This window comes from Pezoporus occidentalis, unplaced genomic scaffold (genome assembly GCF_034315485.1).
Source record: "Pezoporus occidentalis ecotype Australia unplaced genomic scaffold, CSIRO_AGI_Poc_V1 ctg430, whole genome shotgun sequence".
Classification (NCBI taxonomy): Eukaryota; Metazoa; Chordata; class Aves; order Psittaciformes; family Psittacidae; genus Pezoporus; species Pezoporus occidentalis.
In genome coordinates this window covers 104,971-119,442 of record NW_026915759.1, presented here as the reverse complement: position 1 = coordinate 119,442, position 14,472 = coordinate 104,971, and the positions used below count along the sequence as shown (strand labels likewise).

Sequence of the window (14,472 nt, the reverse complement as noted above, 5' to 3'; positions counted from 1 at the left end):
CCCCCCCCGCCGGCACGCGGGGCCCGGCGGCGCGCGCGGCGGGAGGAGGAGGAGGAGGAGGAGGAGGAGGAGGAGGAAGGCGTTGGGAGCCCCAACGGCCGCGCGCGCGCGCGCCCCCGCCTCCTCCTCCTCCCGCCGCGCGCGCGCGCCGCCCCGCAGCGATGGCGGGCCCGGCGTGTGAGGGAAGGGAAGGGAAGGGAAGGGGGGGGCGGTTGTGCTCGCGCCGCCGCTTCCCCCCCCCCCCCACCTCCTCCTCCTCCTCCTCCCCCTCATCAACCGCCCCCCGTCCCCGTCCCCGTCCCCTCACCGATGACCTTCTTGTCCCCGCCGGCGGGAGGAGCCGCCGAGGCCAGGCCGCTGCCCCCGTTCCCGGTACCGCCGTTAGGTTTGGAGTCGGCGGTGGCGGCGGGAGGGGCCGCCGCGGGGACGGGGGGCGGGCGGCTGGGTCTCGGCCTCGCTGCTCATGGCGGCGGCTGCTCGGTGCGGACGGTGGTGGTGACCGGCTGTTAGCGCCGCCTCCCGCGGTGTGATGGTGACTGCGGCCGGCCGTGGGGGGGGGGGGGGGGCTGCTCCCTGCTCCGGGCTCGCTGAGCTCCGCTCTCCGCTCCCGAGACCGATCGAACTGGCCACAATGGCGGCCCGCACCGGCTAGCCACCCCGCGCGCCCCGCCCGCGCCACACGCCATTCGCCGCTCGGGATGCCAGTTAAGCTCCGAGCGAACTCATTGGCTCGCACACTCCCGGCTACCGCCCATCGCCCAACGCCTATTGGCCGAGCCTCCTGCCTTTCCTCAGCAGAGCGCGCCCATTGGCTGCTGAGGCCGCCGCTGCCAGGCTCCCTTTTCTTACCGGCCAACCCGGAGTCCCCACCCCCGCGCTCTGATTGGCCGCCGCCGTTCGCTCCCGCCCCACAACGGGCACGACCGGGGCAGGGCGCGCTCCATGTGGCGGCGGTTCCGGGGGTGCCCGCAGCGGCCGTAACCGACGGCAGGAGCCCGGGACCGTTAACGGCGGCGGGGACCGGGCCGAGCCGCTCCGTGTCACTGAGGCACGGAGAGCCGGGCTGCAGCCCCGCCGCAGGGCTCCCTTAGAGCCCTCATTACCCTTTTCCGTCCCATCCCTCCATTCCCATCCTATCCTTTCCTTCCCAGTGGAGCTGCTTCACCCCGGGGCTGGGGGAAGGCTGTGGGGCAGCTCGCCCTGCCCGGAGCTGGCCTCTTCAACGTGATGGAACCCTTCTCTGCCGATGCCTGCATCTCATGTCTCCACCTGACAGCGGCTCAGAGATCCCAGATCTCTGCTGGATTCCCCACATGGGAAGGTCCAAGGGAAACCCAGGGTTCTCCTCCACCAGGTTCTCCTCCTTGGGCACACAGAGCCCTGCCCTTGGCTATGTCATTCGTCCCCCATCCCTCCCACTACGTCCAGCTCTGGGGCAGCAGCACAAGAGGGACGTGGAGCTGCTGGAGAGAGGCCAGAGGAGGCCATGGAGATGCTGCGAGGGCTGGAGCAGCTCTGCTCTGGAGCCAGGCTGAGAGAGCTGGGCTGGGGCAGCCTGGGGAAGAGAAGGCTCCTGAAGGGGAGACCTTAGAGCAGCTCCAGTGCCTGAAGGGGCTGCAGGAAACCTGGAGAGGGGCTTGGGACAAGGGATGTAGGGACAGGCCAAGGGGAATGGCTTTAACCTGCCAGAGGGGAGACTGAGATGAGCTCTTAGGCAGAAGCTCTTCCCTGTGAGGGTGCTGAGGCGCTGGCACAGGGTGCCCAGAGAAGCTGTGGCTGCCCCATCCCTGGCAGTGCTCAAGGCCAGGTTGGACACAGGGGCTTGGAGCAAGCTGCTCTAGTGGAAGGTGTTCCTGCCCATGGCACGGGTTGGAAATGGATGAGCTTTAAGGTCCCTTCAACCCAAACCAGGCTGGGATTCTGTGATAAGAAAAGGGAAAGGTCACCAGCAACCACCCAAGGTCTCTAGGAGCTCACCCATCACTCCACCACCTTTGCAACCAGTGGGTATCCCCTTGAGATCAGTCCTTCCAGTGTCACCTCTGCATCAAATGCCCATCTTCCCATCCCACAGTGAAGAACAGATGCCAGTTCCCCACACTGCACCATGACTGGGCGAGGGGCTTGGATGGGACCAAGATCAAGCGACCACAACCACCAGCATGCATGTCTCATCAAGCCATCTTGATAACTTTTCAATGGGACCTCCAACTAAGCTAATGGAGTAAAGAGCCTTAAAACACAATCCCACAAGGGGTCTGCATCAGGATTATTGCCTTGATAAAGAAACTGGAATGATATCAAAACTGGATGATGCTCAGATCAACTGAAAAATAACTCTTATAATGGTCTTTCCATGTGAGAGAATCCAGATCACATCTCAAATCCATCATCTGCTCTACAGCAGGAGATTCCAGGATGTGCTACATACAACTTAACCAAAGGGGACTTCATCATGGGGGAGTTCAACCCAAAAATGTGGTCTTTGAGGAAGCTTTCACCCAGCAGCTAAGGAACAGCAAGGTCCATCAGCTGGGAAGCTGGAACTCTGCACATCAGGTGTCAAAGAGAAACACTCACAGGATATAATTAGCTCTTGGAACAGCTTTCAAAGAGGTTGTAATGGATTTGCTGCTGCTAATTACCTTGGGGAAGCTCTGTGACCCTGCTATGCTGACAAATACTGCAGGTTGAGAAAGTGCTGCCGAGCCTGGGCCCACAAAACAACCTGGTTTCCCTGGTGAAGAAGCCCAGTAAATCTGGGTACCCACAGCCAGACCCACAAAGCTGCAGAAGAGCCCCCCATAGCTGCCCAGAGCCAAGCTCCTGCCTCAGCCCTGCAGGGAAGAGCCATCAGGACACGTTTCCTGAGCAGGATCAGCAGCTGAGTTTCCCTCTTTTTGGTCACCTCTGCCTCAGAGCTGACATCTGGCTCCAGGTTTCTCTTCCCTATTAGGAATCTTCTACCCTCAGCTCACAGGACAGAGCCCTCTGCAGTCTTTTGGGGGCTGGAGAGGAAAGGGAAGGTGTGCTTCTTTCATCACTTAACATTCTGCAGGTGCAAGAGGGTGAGATGCCTCAGGCTGGGAGAAGTGAGCACGTCCCCAGCAGATAGGTGACACTGGTTTCTGGGAGAAGAAAGTGATGTTTCCCATTAACCTGCTGCCTCAGCTGTGCTCATTGTAACCACACAGGATAAGGACCCCTAGGTTTCTACTCTTACAGCTCAGTCATTCTCTACTTCCCAGCCTAAAACCCTGCTCCAACACTCTTGTAGCACCCAGGTAAATTCCTGTAACATCCATAGCACAGAACACCCCCATGGCCCAGTGCTGCTGTGTGCCATGGAGGTTCTACAAACACTTGTTCACAACATAACTCACCACAGAGCCCAGCAAACTCAGGTCATCACAGAATTCCAGACTGGTTTGGGTTGGAAAGGACCTTAAAGCTCATCCAGCTCCAACCCCTGCCACTGGAGCTGCTCTAAGGTCTCCCCTTCAGGAGCCTTCTCTTCTCCAGGCTGACCCAGCCCAGCTCTCTCAGCCTGGCTCCAGAGCAGAGCTGCTCCAGCCCTCACAGCATCTCCATGGCCTCCTCTGGATTGGCTCCAGCAGCTCCACATCCTTCTTGTGCTGCTGCCCCAGAGCTGGACACAGGGGGCTCTCCACCACACCAATATCTTGTGCTTCAGTAAGGCTGCATGTAGAAAGGTTCTGGTGATTCCCAAGGTGCCAAGATCCTCTGCCAGGCAGCCTTATTTACCTGCTGAGTAAAGGAGCTGGTGTAGCTCAGCACTGCCATGCTCTGTCACGCTGCTTCCATCCCTTCTTGCCCATTTGCAATCCTCCTCAACAGCACACGCAGTAAATGTTCCCTGCTGAACCAGCCTGGGAACGGTGCTCGTTGCTGAAGATGCTCCTCTCCTGAAGAAGAACCTGTTCCCAAGCACGTTCACTGATGTGCACTGCACACTTATTTAACAAAACTCTTTATTTACACTTCAAAATGTAAAAAAACAAAATAGATGCCAAGTACTAAATAATTTCAGGAGAATGTCAAGAGCCAAGAGCTTGGACCTGGGCTGCGGGGAGGACTCGGGCAGTGGGGAACTGGCTGGAGTTGGAACTGCACGGAGCCAGCATAGGCCTAACCACCAGCGATGGATGGAACACTGAAACAAAGCAGAAACAGATCCGAAATGCTGGACAGTCCTTCCCAACATATCCTACAACAGCAAGACTGGGCAGTGACACTGGGTGATGCTACAGCAGTTTTCAAGCGAGTGCTACCTGCTCATGTCAATCCTGAGCTAGAGAACCCAGAAGTCCTGCGTCTCCACAGCAGGCAGCTGCACCTACATATGAACTTAAAATCTATCTGGTTTGAAAGGATCTTGACAAGTAACTTATTCAGTTGTCTTGACATTGAGCAAAAAAAATGCCCTTCTTGTCTACAGAAAGCTGAGAGGCAGCAGGCTGCAGAAAGGCAGTTCCAAAGGCCTGGCTGGGGATGTAAGCAAGGTGGCACCAGCCTCATACCTAGAAATTAAAAGCTTCCAGTCTCAAGCTGGATGTTGGCCACAGATCACGCACTCCAAAACGAAATCATCAACAAGCCTGAGCCTGAGGACAAGCCTAAAGGGGACCTGACCCATGTGCATGGGTCTGCCCATCTGCAGAAAGTATATTAACAAGGTTGTCCCCGCCTTCAAAAGCCTATAAATGCCACCAGAAGCACCAGGGAAATGAGGGAATGATTACATCCCCTGTTGTCACTTCATCAAACAGGAGGAGCTCCCAAGAGCCTGAAGTGCTGCAGATCTGAAAGACTATTATGGAAGCGCGGATGCGTCTTCGTGGGCAATTCCAGATGTCTCTGGAAATCACGTAATGGAAGGTCAAAAACTGTGGGATTTGCTGTTCTCAGTGCCTGCCTGTGGGAATTGGAAAAATCAGCAACCAAAAGGCTAATCCAGCAGATTTTTGACAAGCTGCAGCCTGACACATTGAAATGTAGACAGATTTGTTCAAATGCTCGTGTTTTTGATGGTAAAGTGGGCGGACAAATGGAAACAGAACATTGTACATCAGCTCTGTCTGGAACCTATTGGTTTAACCAGAATAAAGCCATAGTAAATGCTGGAAACATCTCCCTCCAGATGAGCACGTGGCATTTTTTCGAGTGAAGGTTCTATCTAACATGGTAATTCCTTGATTCTTCACTGGTGGCAGCTCTGTGGCTGCACTGAGCAGGGAGACTTAAATCCGCTCTTTCTCCTCTCCTCTTCTTGACCTCTGCCTGCTCTGCTTTCTGTAACAATCGGTTCACCAACCTGCAGGTCAAAGTGAAGCCCTCACCCCTTAAGACTCCCTGGGTAACAGCAGCAGATTCCTGCTGCAGTTCCCTTTCATCCACTGGTTTCTAAAGTGGAGGCTTGAAGGCAGCTTAACCCCATTCCACAACCCCACCTTCCCCATGAGTGCAGCTGCAAAATCCTATCCCTCCAGCACTGCCTTTGGTGTCTGTGTAGCTCAGAGGGAAGCCAGTTCAGGGAGTGGAGCTGGCAAATAACTAAGCAGTTAGAAAAGCACTTTCTGGTGTTTCACTGAGCTGAGTCAGCTCTCACCAATGAATGTGAAAATAAGTTAAGAGGAAAGGAAGGAGCAGGGCAGCCCAGAGTGCAACTGCACTGGGTGCCTGTGAAGACAGACTTACCACGTTTCTGTTTCACTGTTTTTACATTTCCCCACACTGAGAGATCACAACTGGCAGCTTGGGTTTGTTATTGGGACCTGTAGGCACATTCTGGGGACAAAGAAAGATATAACCTTAAAACTTCTGAAAGCACAAAGCCAGCGAGCAACAGGTACTTGAAAACTGGCTGAGAGATGCCTGTACAACGTCAGGAACAGGGAAGTTGGGACACAGCTCTGCATAACATGGAAGCGCTGTTATGCATTTTGGCATCAGCCATAAGCTGATGTGCAGAGCTCTGGGATACAGACCAGAGCCTGATCCTTTGAATGGGAGGGAAGGAACAGAGCAAAAGCAGGGGAGCTTCTCCTGAGATACAGCCAGCATCATGTCACTTCAGACTGCTCTGGCTTAAGTCTTTAAGTTACTAATTACAGTTCCAATGAGCAAAGGAAAACCGTGTTGTACAGAAAGTCAACCTACACATGAGCCACTCACAAGCAGCTCCACTGAGCCCCTCATTCTGCTGGACTCTGCTCCTCCATGAGTCTCCTTTCCGTTACCTTGCCCCTCACTGCTGCAGTGCACAAAGCAGACACACCACCAGTGCTCCTGGTGAAGAGGACTAGCAACACATGTTATATCATGCTGTACAGCTCCTCACATGTGACCTTTTCTCAGCACCCAGCAGCTCTTGTGTTTGCCCTGCCTTTTTTAGCTTTAGACTAGAGGCCCTTGAGCACCTTATCCCAGGCCTGTGCAATGAAGTTGGGTGTCAGAACTCTCTGCTGTTTGGTAAATCTACTCATCCAGCTGCCAGGACACCCAGTCACAACACTGGGAGCAACCTCCAGCCCTGAGCATCTTCATCTTCAGGCTCCTGAAAGCCCATCAGAAGAGGAGTTGAATTTCTCCTATTAAACATGCTGATCACAGATCAGCAGAACTGATGAGTTAGCACCCAATGAATAATCCCAGGCAATGGCACAGAAGTGATCTGCTTTACACTCTTGTCTGAGCTGCTGATGGAACAGCTTTTTAATTCAGCTTCCCGAACAAATGCAAAGCATTGCAAATAAAGCCACCAGAACACAATCCCTGCTCACAGACCAACCAGCAACCACGAGAGCAGAGCCTTTCTAAAGCCAATCTCTATGACAGCCTTTGCCTCTACAGATTTCCTGCTATTCTAGAATGATGACAATCAATAATACCAGTTATCAGCACTGGTATTCCCTGATATCCTGTCAACAGGCAGTGGGAGAGAACAGAACAACCCTTGTTAATCCTCTACAAGACTTTCCAACGTGAACATTCATAGAGAAATAGGTGAATTCAACTTACCTCAATTTTTCTCATGACCAACAGCCCATCAACAATTTTACCTGGAATGAGAAGATTCACCCACTTCAATAAGGCTATTTTTCACCTTTGCTCCCCCCAACTCATCACAGGTACATGTGGTTTTGTTCCCAAAGGAAAGCCTTGTGCAGTGCATTGGGCACTTCAATGGGTTTGCTACCCATCTCTAAACTGACAAAGGGAACAATCCCTCTTAACACATATTCCACATTCAGAACAGATCAAGTGCTTTTTCCCATGGCAAGGGTGGCACATGTAGCTATGTAGGTTTTGAGACCTACTGCCACCAGCTGTGCTAAAACACACCATGAACTCCCTCCATCAACACCACCCTGGTAATGATGCAAAACCATCAATGAACAATAGCAGTGTTACTTAAGAACTGGAGGAAGTAGTAAGTAGAGCTTCAGCTTAAAGGCTGATCTTGAGATCCCACAGCTCATGTGACAGCACATGAAGAGTCAGCAGTTGGGGTTTCATGGAATTACTATCTAAAAACTACTGAAAGCTCAGTCCTCTCTGGCAGTGGAAAGGTGTCCCTCCACTCATCTGTCTGCACTGGCACAAGGATTTGTGCAGTAATGTGACACACCAGTCAAGGTGAGATTCAGAGCAGCCCTGCAGGGAAGGACTTGGGGGTGCTGGTCAATGAGAAAATGAACATCAGCCAGCTTCAGTGTGCGCTTGCAGCCCTGAAACCAACCATATCCTGGGCTGCATCAAAAGGAGCATGACCAGCAGGGCGAAGGAGGTGATCCTGCCCCTCTGCTCTGCTCCTGTGAGACCTCACTTGCAGCACTGTGTGCAGTTCTGGTGTCCCTAACATAAAAAGGACATGGAGCTGCTAGAACAAGTCCAGAGGAGGCCACGACGATGATCAGGGGCTGGAGCACCTCCTGTATGGAGATAGGAGGAGAAAGTTGGGGCTGTTCAGCCTGGAGAAGAGAAGCTGCGTGGAGAATTCATAGCAGCCTTCCAGTGTCTGAAGGGGGCTACAGGGATGCTGGGCAGGGACTCTTCATTAGGGACTGTAGTGACAGGACAAGGGGTAACGGGTTCAAACTGAAACAGGGGAAGTTTAGATTGGATATAAGGAGGAAATTCTTTACTGTGAGGGTGCTGAGGCCCAGGGAAGTTGATAATGCTCCATCCCTGGCAGTGTTCAAGGCCAGGTTGGGCGAAGCCTTGGGTGCCATGGTTTAGTGTGAGGTGTCCCTGCCCATTGCAGGGGGGTTGGAACTGGATGATCTTAAGGTCCTTTCCAACCCTAACTATTCTGTGAACTGATCTGGATTAAAGCTAAACTGGGAAAAAAAAACATTTCATTTCCTCAGTGACCCATCAGAGCACCTGTACAGACACCTCCACCAGCACAGACAAGGGGGAAGGGCACAGCTCCTGGCTCATGGGGGGTACTCACCAAACACAACGTGTTTCCCATCCAACCAGTCACATTTGGAGCAGGTAATGAAAAACTGGCAGCCGTTGGTACTGGGACCACTGTTTGCCTGGGGGTGAGAATGGCAAAACACAAAAAGGGCACAATTTAAGGCTTCCCAAAACTGAAGGCAGACACATCTCACACAGAGAAAAGCTGTTGCTCTAGGCCTAGCTTATTTTTAGCTTATTGCTACAGAAACCAAGGGAAGCAAGACAGACATCTGCAGGAGGGTACCCTGTGCTGGGACATGCCACACCACCAAACCTGCTCAGGCCAGTGACCAGACCAGCCTTTTATTGTCATTCTACAAAGGCATGTTCAGCACAAGACTGCGCTCAAATCTGGGCTCTACAGCTTGCTCCTGAAAACAGGCTGAACTCTTTGGTGATCAGTGCTTATTGGGTGCAGTATTGTCCTAGAGAAAACTGAAAGCCAGGAACCAGGGCAGACATTAAAGCCTGTTCCTGTGCTTACAGGTAAGCCAGGCAAGTTTTGCAGCTGCAGGACTGCACAGGATATGGTCACATTGGACTTTTCCTTATTGTTAGCCAGCTTTGGAAGGATCCACCTGGGATGCACCATGGTTTGGCTCAGCAGAATGACTCCAGCACCATGCCACTTGAACACAAAGCTGGTGACACCAGTGAGGATCCCTCCTCCCACACCACAGTACACTAGTGGCTGAGCTGTGTCGTGAAGCCTCTTTTTAGGCCATGTTTTGAACTGGATGAATAGCTAATCCAAATGGTGAATGCCCAAAGGAAGTGGTTTTAAGGGCAGGGCAGCTGGAAGAGCTGGAAAAGAAGCCACTGTGGATGGGAACACTGAAGCCCTGGCTCCACCTGCTTTCTATCCCAGAAGTCAGGGTATTGTTCCTACCAGACAACGTGCAATGGTTGCAGTTTTTCCTACAATGCTGAACAGGAAGCATATGTTATAAAAGATACCATGGTAACACTGCTGCAGCTTTGAACCTCCCAGATCTCTTTGTTTCACCCTTGCTGAGGTCAGTGCTTGATAACAGTATCAGGGAAGAAGAAAACACCACCACCTGCCCTGTCTGAAAACTAAGAATCAAGCAATGCCACAGGCTGATCAAACAAAGCCTGGCCCAGCACTCCAACAGGTAACAAAGAAAGGATGTTGCAGGATCAGAACTTCTGTGTTACTCCACACATTAACCCATGAACAGCCTTCTGACTAGTAGTTACAAAGCAGATCTTTCAGACCTTGGATCCAATGGTGGTGATTTCTGTTGTCTGATAAATAACTTTATACACTTAGGAAAAAGAGCACAAAGTACCAAAAGCTTTTTAGTCTTATGAAGCCATTATTTCATACTCACCATAGAGAGCAGCCCAGGAGCAGAATGTTTCAGCTTGAAGTTTTCATCTGCAAAGGGACCCCTGTATATACTAGCTACACCAGTGCCATCTCCCTGCACGAAAGAGGTGCCCAGTCAGCCACAGCCTTTGTTCTGTAGCAACTGCTACAGAACAATTCAATTTAAACATTACATTTAAAATCCCCAAGCAAAAGAACAGGGTTAAATTCAGCCCAAAACAGAAGCTGTCCTGCCAGTTACACACACCAGCTGTGAACACATCCCACGTTTCATTTCTGAAGAGGAACTCCTTTCTAACTGCACACAACATTGTTTGCCATCCGTATGTTGGCAGAAACCCACAGTGATGGTAAGGATTAAGCCCAAGCCTCCCAGAGTGGGATGGAAGCTTTAGATTGCTTGGTATAGACCCACCTGGACTTGGCATGGAAAAGGAAAAGGAGACAAAAGCATGGGCTGGTGTGATAAGGAAAGCAGAAGTGGTCATGTGGAAGAAGTGAGCTGATGCTGTGCTTACTTATTTCACCTTCTTTTCTGTGACTGCTGTGAACAGGAAAATGATCTCCATGCAGCAAGGGCAGTTGCTAAAAAAGAGGTTTGCTAATTTTTGCTGTACTTTCTACCACATCCAGACATCCTGCACTTAACTACGAGCCCCAGCACTCACATCCCAAGACCCTGCTAAATTAAAGCAGCAAGGCCCACACCAGCTGCAGAATGCAGGCTCTGATTGCTCAGTTTGTAACCTTGCAGAAGCACCAGCATGGCTCATGTAAGACACGTAAGCTGTGGGACTGCTGGAATGACCCTGCCCTTTGGTCCAGCATTGCAGACACTCCTGTGTGATGCCTTCAATAAACTGGCCATAAAGATGCTGCAGTGAGGAACTCTTCAGGGAAGGGTGCAGAAGCAATGCAAACAGGTATCTTGGGCACGGTCAGTTTAACTTACTCTCCTGACAGCGATTCCCATTTCTGGGTTGATTTTCCCTTCCTTTGTCACTTCAGCACCATTCCTTCTGCTTTGCTGCAGTCTGTCTCCCTTCACTGCCTTTCTGCTTTACATATATGTTCTTTCTTAAGCCAAATTTAACAAGAAAGTAAGATGCCAGTAATATATCATGTGCAGCCCCACATCTTTTGCTCTGCTTGCCCCATCCTTGCTTCTTTTCCTTGTATTCTCTGTGGAACTGTGAGCTCTGAGACAGCAACACATACCCTATCTTTACCCTATCTTAGTGGTCAATGTGACTATTCTTGCCCCCTAAGTGGCTTTGTAACAAGTGTAATTCATAAATGACAAACACTGGTGCTATCTGTGTTACTTGCTGAGCTTCAGAGGCAGTAATAAAGCCCAGTGGGACATTTGAGCAGTATCACAGTTAGTGAGTACCTGGAAGTCTGGTGCCATCTATGCAGTCAGTTCTCTCAGTGGCTTTCATACAACCAAGTTTTATACATTTTGTATTAAAAAAGCTTTGTCACCCCCCTCCTATTTTGAAAAAAAAATCCAGAAATGGAATCATTTCACTGGGGCCTAGGACAGCAAAGAGACCCTGTGGTCCTCCAGCCTTTCCCATATACACTGCTTATTCCAGAGTCAGAGCATAACCACCAGTCATTTCTACTTGGCCTACAGACCAAAAGTCTTTTCTATTTAGAGATGATTCACTAACAAAAAGACCATTTTCATTTAATCTCCTGCACCAGATACTTGGTGCTATACTTAGGGACTCTCTGCACAAGGCTAATAGACATTTGCAGGGTTCCTTGCTTGGGAGGGCAGGAGAAAAGGGAAGGACAACAAGGTAAGAAAAGACCTTTGCAAGTTTGAGAAGCCTCTGGCTGTACTGCCACGCTTTCTTAGACAGGAAATAGTTTGGGAAGGAGAAGGTATGTTCATCCAAGACTCCAGATTTGCTTTTGAGTACATTACAGCCTGTTGCAGTAGATGGCAGCAATGCTATGAGGAAACCTCCAGTTACTCAAGAGAGCCAACATAACCCACTGATGAGCCCAGAACAGTTACATGTTAGAGCATGCAGGAAAAGTACAAAGGTAACACAGGGTACGTACGTTTACAAAGTCCCCTCCTTGAATCATGAAATCCTTTATTACCCTAAGGAAGTAAACCAATACTTAGTTCTCAGTACACAAGTGGCTCAAGAAGCTTAGCATGTGGTAAAAAGGAGTTCTGCCCAGCAGCACAATGAAAACTATCAGGGTCTGTGAATGACACAATCTAAAATCTACAACAAATATTAACTACTGGTCACTATCAGGCAATGTGGGACCTGTTGCTGTTCAATCAGCAACAGTAATTATGTGACAGATGCCAGAAAGTTCTCTCTGACCACTGATCCTATTGTACACATCTAACAGCAACCCAAGCCCCTCAAAGCTACAGAAGCTGTGACCTACAAATGCCTCCCAGACCAATAATACCTTGAGGCACATCTCAAAGCCACATCTAACTCAAACTGCTATTTTAATGCCTAAATAAAAGCAGATGAATTACCTGTGGAAAGTGCTTCCTTTATAACCTATAGGGACACCATCTTTCCTGCAAGGAAATAAAAAGAAGAAGCATTGCAACTTACTGGATCTCCAAACACAAAACCCTCTCAGGAACTGAGAGTCCCAAAGGGTTGCAAACACATTAGTATCTGCCTTGATACACAACCCAGTGCTGCAGCCTGGCTCTGAGCTACTGCAAAGGGAAATCTCAAGTGGGCTGTGCACATTAAGCGACCTGGTTCCCTAAACTTCCACACCATCATCTTCATGGGATCCCATTGCAATCTGCACAATAAGCAGGTGGGATTTGCAGACAGAGCTTTTTTAAAGCAACCTGAACACAATGTCATGCCCAAAATGGGAAGGCTGCCATCTCTGTGACTGACCCAGCCCACCACAGTTCCATCAGGTTTCATTTTGTACTCATGTACTAAGAAAAACCTCCAAGTGAGCCTTCTTCCTACTCACCCAGACCTGTTTCTCTACATAGACCACTTAAAAGGACGCTTTACGCCACTTACCTGAATTCACCTGTACAAAATTGCCTGGAAAACAAGAGAGCAGAGTGTGAGAAACGTCTGAACTCTGAGGACAGAGCAGTGCATTCAGCAAATATGCACTGACTGTTGCACAGGACATACAGGGACAGGCCAAGGGGAATGGCTTTAACCTGCCAGAGGGGAGACTGAGATGAGCTCTTAGGCAGAAGCTCTTCCCTGGGAGGGTGCTGAGGCGCTGGCACAGGGTGCCCAGAGAAGCTGTGGCTGCCCCATCCCTGGCAGTGTTCAAGGCCAGGTTGGACACAGGGGCTTGGAGCAAGCTGCTCTAGTGGAAGGTGTCCCTGCCTGTGGCAGGGGTTGGAGCTGGATGAGCTTTAAGGTCCCTTCAATTCAAACCAGTCCGGAATTCTATGACTCCCCTTACTGCATCAGGGATATCCCCAGTGAAATGGGAACCAGCAGTAACTTCTCCCCACTTCCTCTTCATGTAAGCTCTCTGTAATTGAGGAGATCGGATATTTAACACCAGGGTTGCCATAGACGGTGGATGTGGAGCAGGCACCATGTCTCACAGCAAACAGGGTATCTCCATCCCTCCCATGGACGTGCAAGCAGCTCACTCTTCACTCAGTGGCAAGGGAACCAGCCGGCGAGGAGACCTCTGCCATGACACTGAGGTACTGCCTTTTCTGAATGCACTGAGCATCAGGAGCTCCATGAAGGAAGCAGAGAGGGACCAGAGCCCTTCAGCTCCTGGCCAGAGGGGCTCCCCTGAGGGATCTGGGTGTTCCATGGTCGCTCCTCTGGGTATGAGGAGAGAAGAGATGAGCAAAGCAAGCACAGGGGTTCATGGCGGTGGGGGTGGGGAGCGTGGTCCCTCTGCCACCACAGCCATTCCTGCAGCCAAGCCCCTTCCCTGCCCGCTCCGTGCCGAGCCGCAGGAGCACCGCTGCTCCTCACCTGAAGTTCTCCGCCGTTTTGGGTACAACATCAGCAAACAGCTCGATCTTCATGCGGCCAACCTCCTGCGGAGACACGGCCGGGTCAGCGCCTGCATTCCCCCCCCCAGCCCTGCCCTGGGACCTCCCACACTTCAACCTCCCAGCGCACCCCTAGTGATGCAGAGGGCTGACCAACGTACAAGGGGGGGCGTGCAAGAGGGGATAAAGGAATTTTGCCTGTTTAACAGAAAGCATTGTTTGCAAATACCTGTCATGCACTACCAGGACAACAGGCTATTGATAAGGGGGAGAAACAGACCGGTAACGGCGAGGCACAGTTCCTTAGTTCCAGTTTAAAGCACACCTCCTTCACAACGGTAACGAGCTGTGGAGTCTATGTGCGCATCACTAGGACCCCACAGGCCCTACGCTCTCCCTCACCCCCCCCCCCACAGTGCTCCCTGACAGTTCCCCCACTCTCCATGCACCCCTGGGTGCTCCCCCCCCCCACCCCGTACCTGCCCGCCGATGGTGACATCGAAGAACACCACCGGGTTACCGGGGTTGGACGCCAGCAGCGCCATGGCGGCCGCCTCCACCGGAACCGGAACCGGACGTGACGCACTCAAGCGGCGCCGGAAGCGGCGGCGGGGCTCGGCTCGGCTCTCCC

General features: G+C 51.5%; 1 protein-coding gene across 5 annotated transcripts; it reads right to left on the bottom strand.

The window, feature by feature from the left end:
- Positions 1 to 3,975: 3,975 nt before the first annotated feature.
- On the bottom strand, positions 3,976 to 14,408 carry PPIH (peptidylprolyl isomerase H). 5 transcript variants are annotated; one of them, XM_062634621.1, is made up of 10 exons: positions 14,321 to 14,408; positions 13,822 to 13,886; positions 12,883 to 12,906; positions 12,363 to 12,407; positions 11,921 to 11,963; positions 9,846 to 9,938; positions 8,480 to 8,567; positions 7,042 to 7,082; positions 5,719 to 5,808; positions 3,976 to 4,174 (listed from the first exon to the last, which is right to left on the bottom strand). In XM_062634621.1, the coding sequence occupies exons 1-9, from the start codon at positions 14,384 to 14,386 to the stop codon at positions 5,740 to 5,742; spliced, it is 534 nt and encodes a 177-aa protein (XP_062490605.1). In that variant the 5' UTR covers positions 14,387 to 14,408; the 3' UTR covers positions 3,976 to 4,174; positions 5,719 to 5,739. The 5 variants fall into 5 exon arrangements, with proteins under 5 accessions (XP_062490605.1, XP_062490609.1, XP_062490607.1 ...); XM_062634623.1 differs by lacking the exon at positions 3,976 to 4,174 and adding an exon at positions 4,203 to 4,878; XM_062634622.1 differs by lacking the exon at positions 3,976 to 4,174 and adding an exon at positions 5,025 to 5,335.
- Between the last annotated feature and the right edge of the window lie 64 nt (positions 14,409 to 14,472).

Excerpts from the sequence above, each read along its gene's own strand:
- PPIH (XM_062634621.1), bottom strand. The coding sequence starts at position 14,386 with ATGGCGCTGCTGGCGTCCAACCCCGGTAACCCGGTGGTGTTCTTCGAT. Across the intron at positions 11,964-12,362 it reads AAAGGAAGCACTTTCCACAG|GGTAATAAAGGATTTCATGA; the intron begins GTAATTCATCTG and ends TTACTTCCTTAG. Across the intron at positions 7,083-8,479 it reads TGGGAAACACGTTGTGTTTG|GTAAAATTGTTGATGGGCTG; the intron begins GTGAGTACCCCC and ends TTCTCATTCCAG.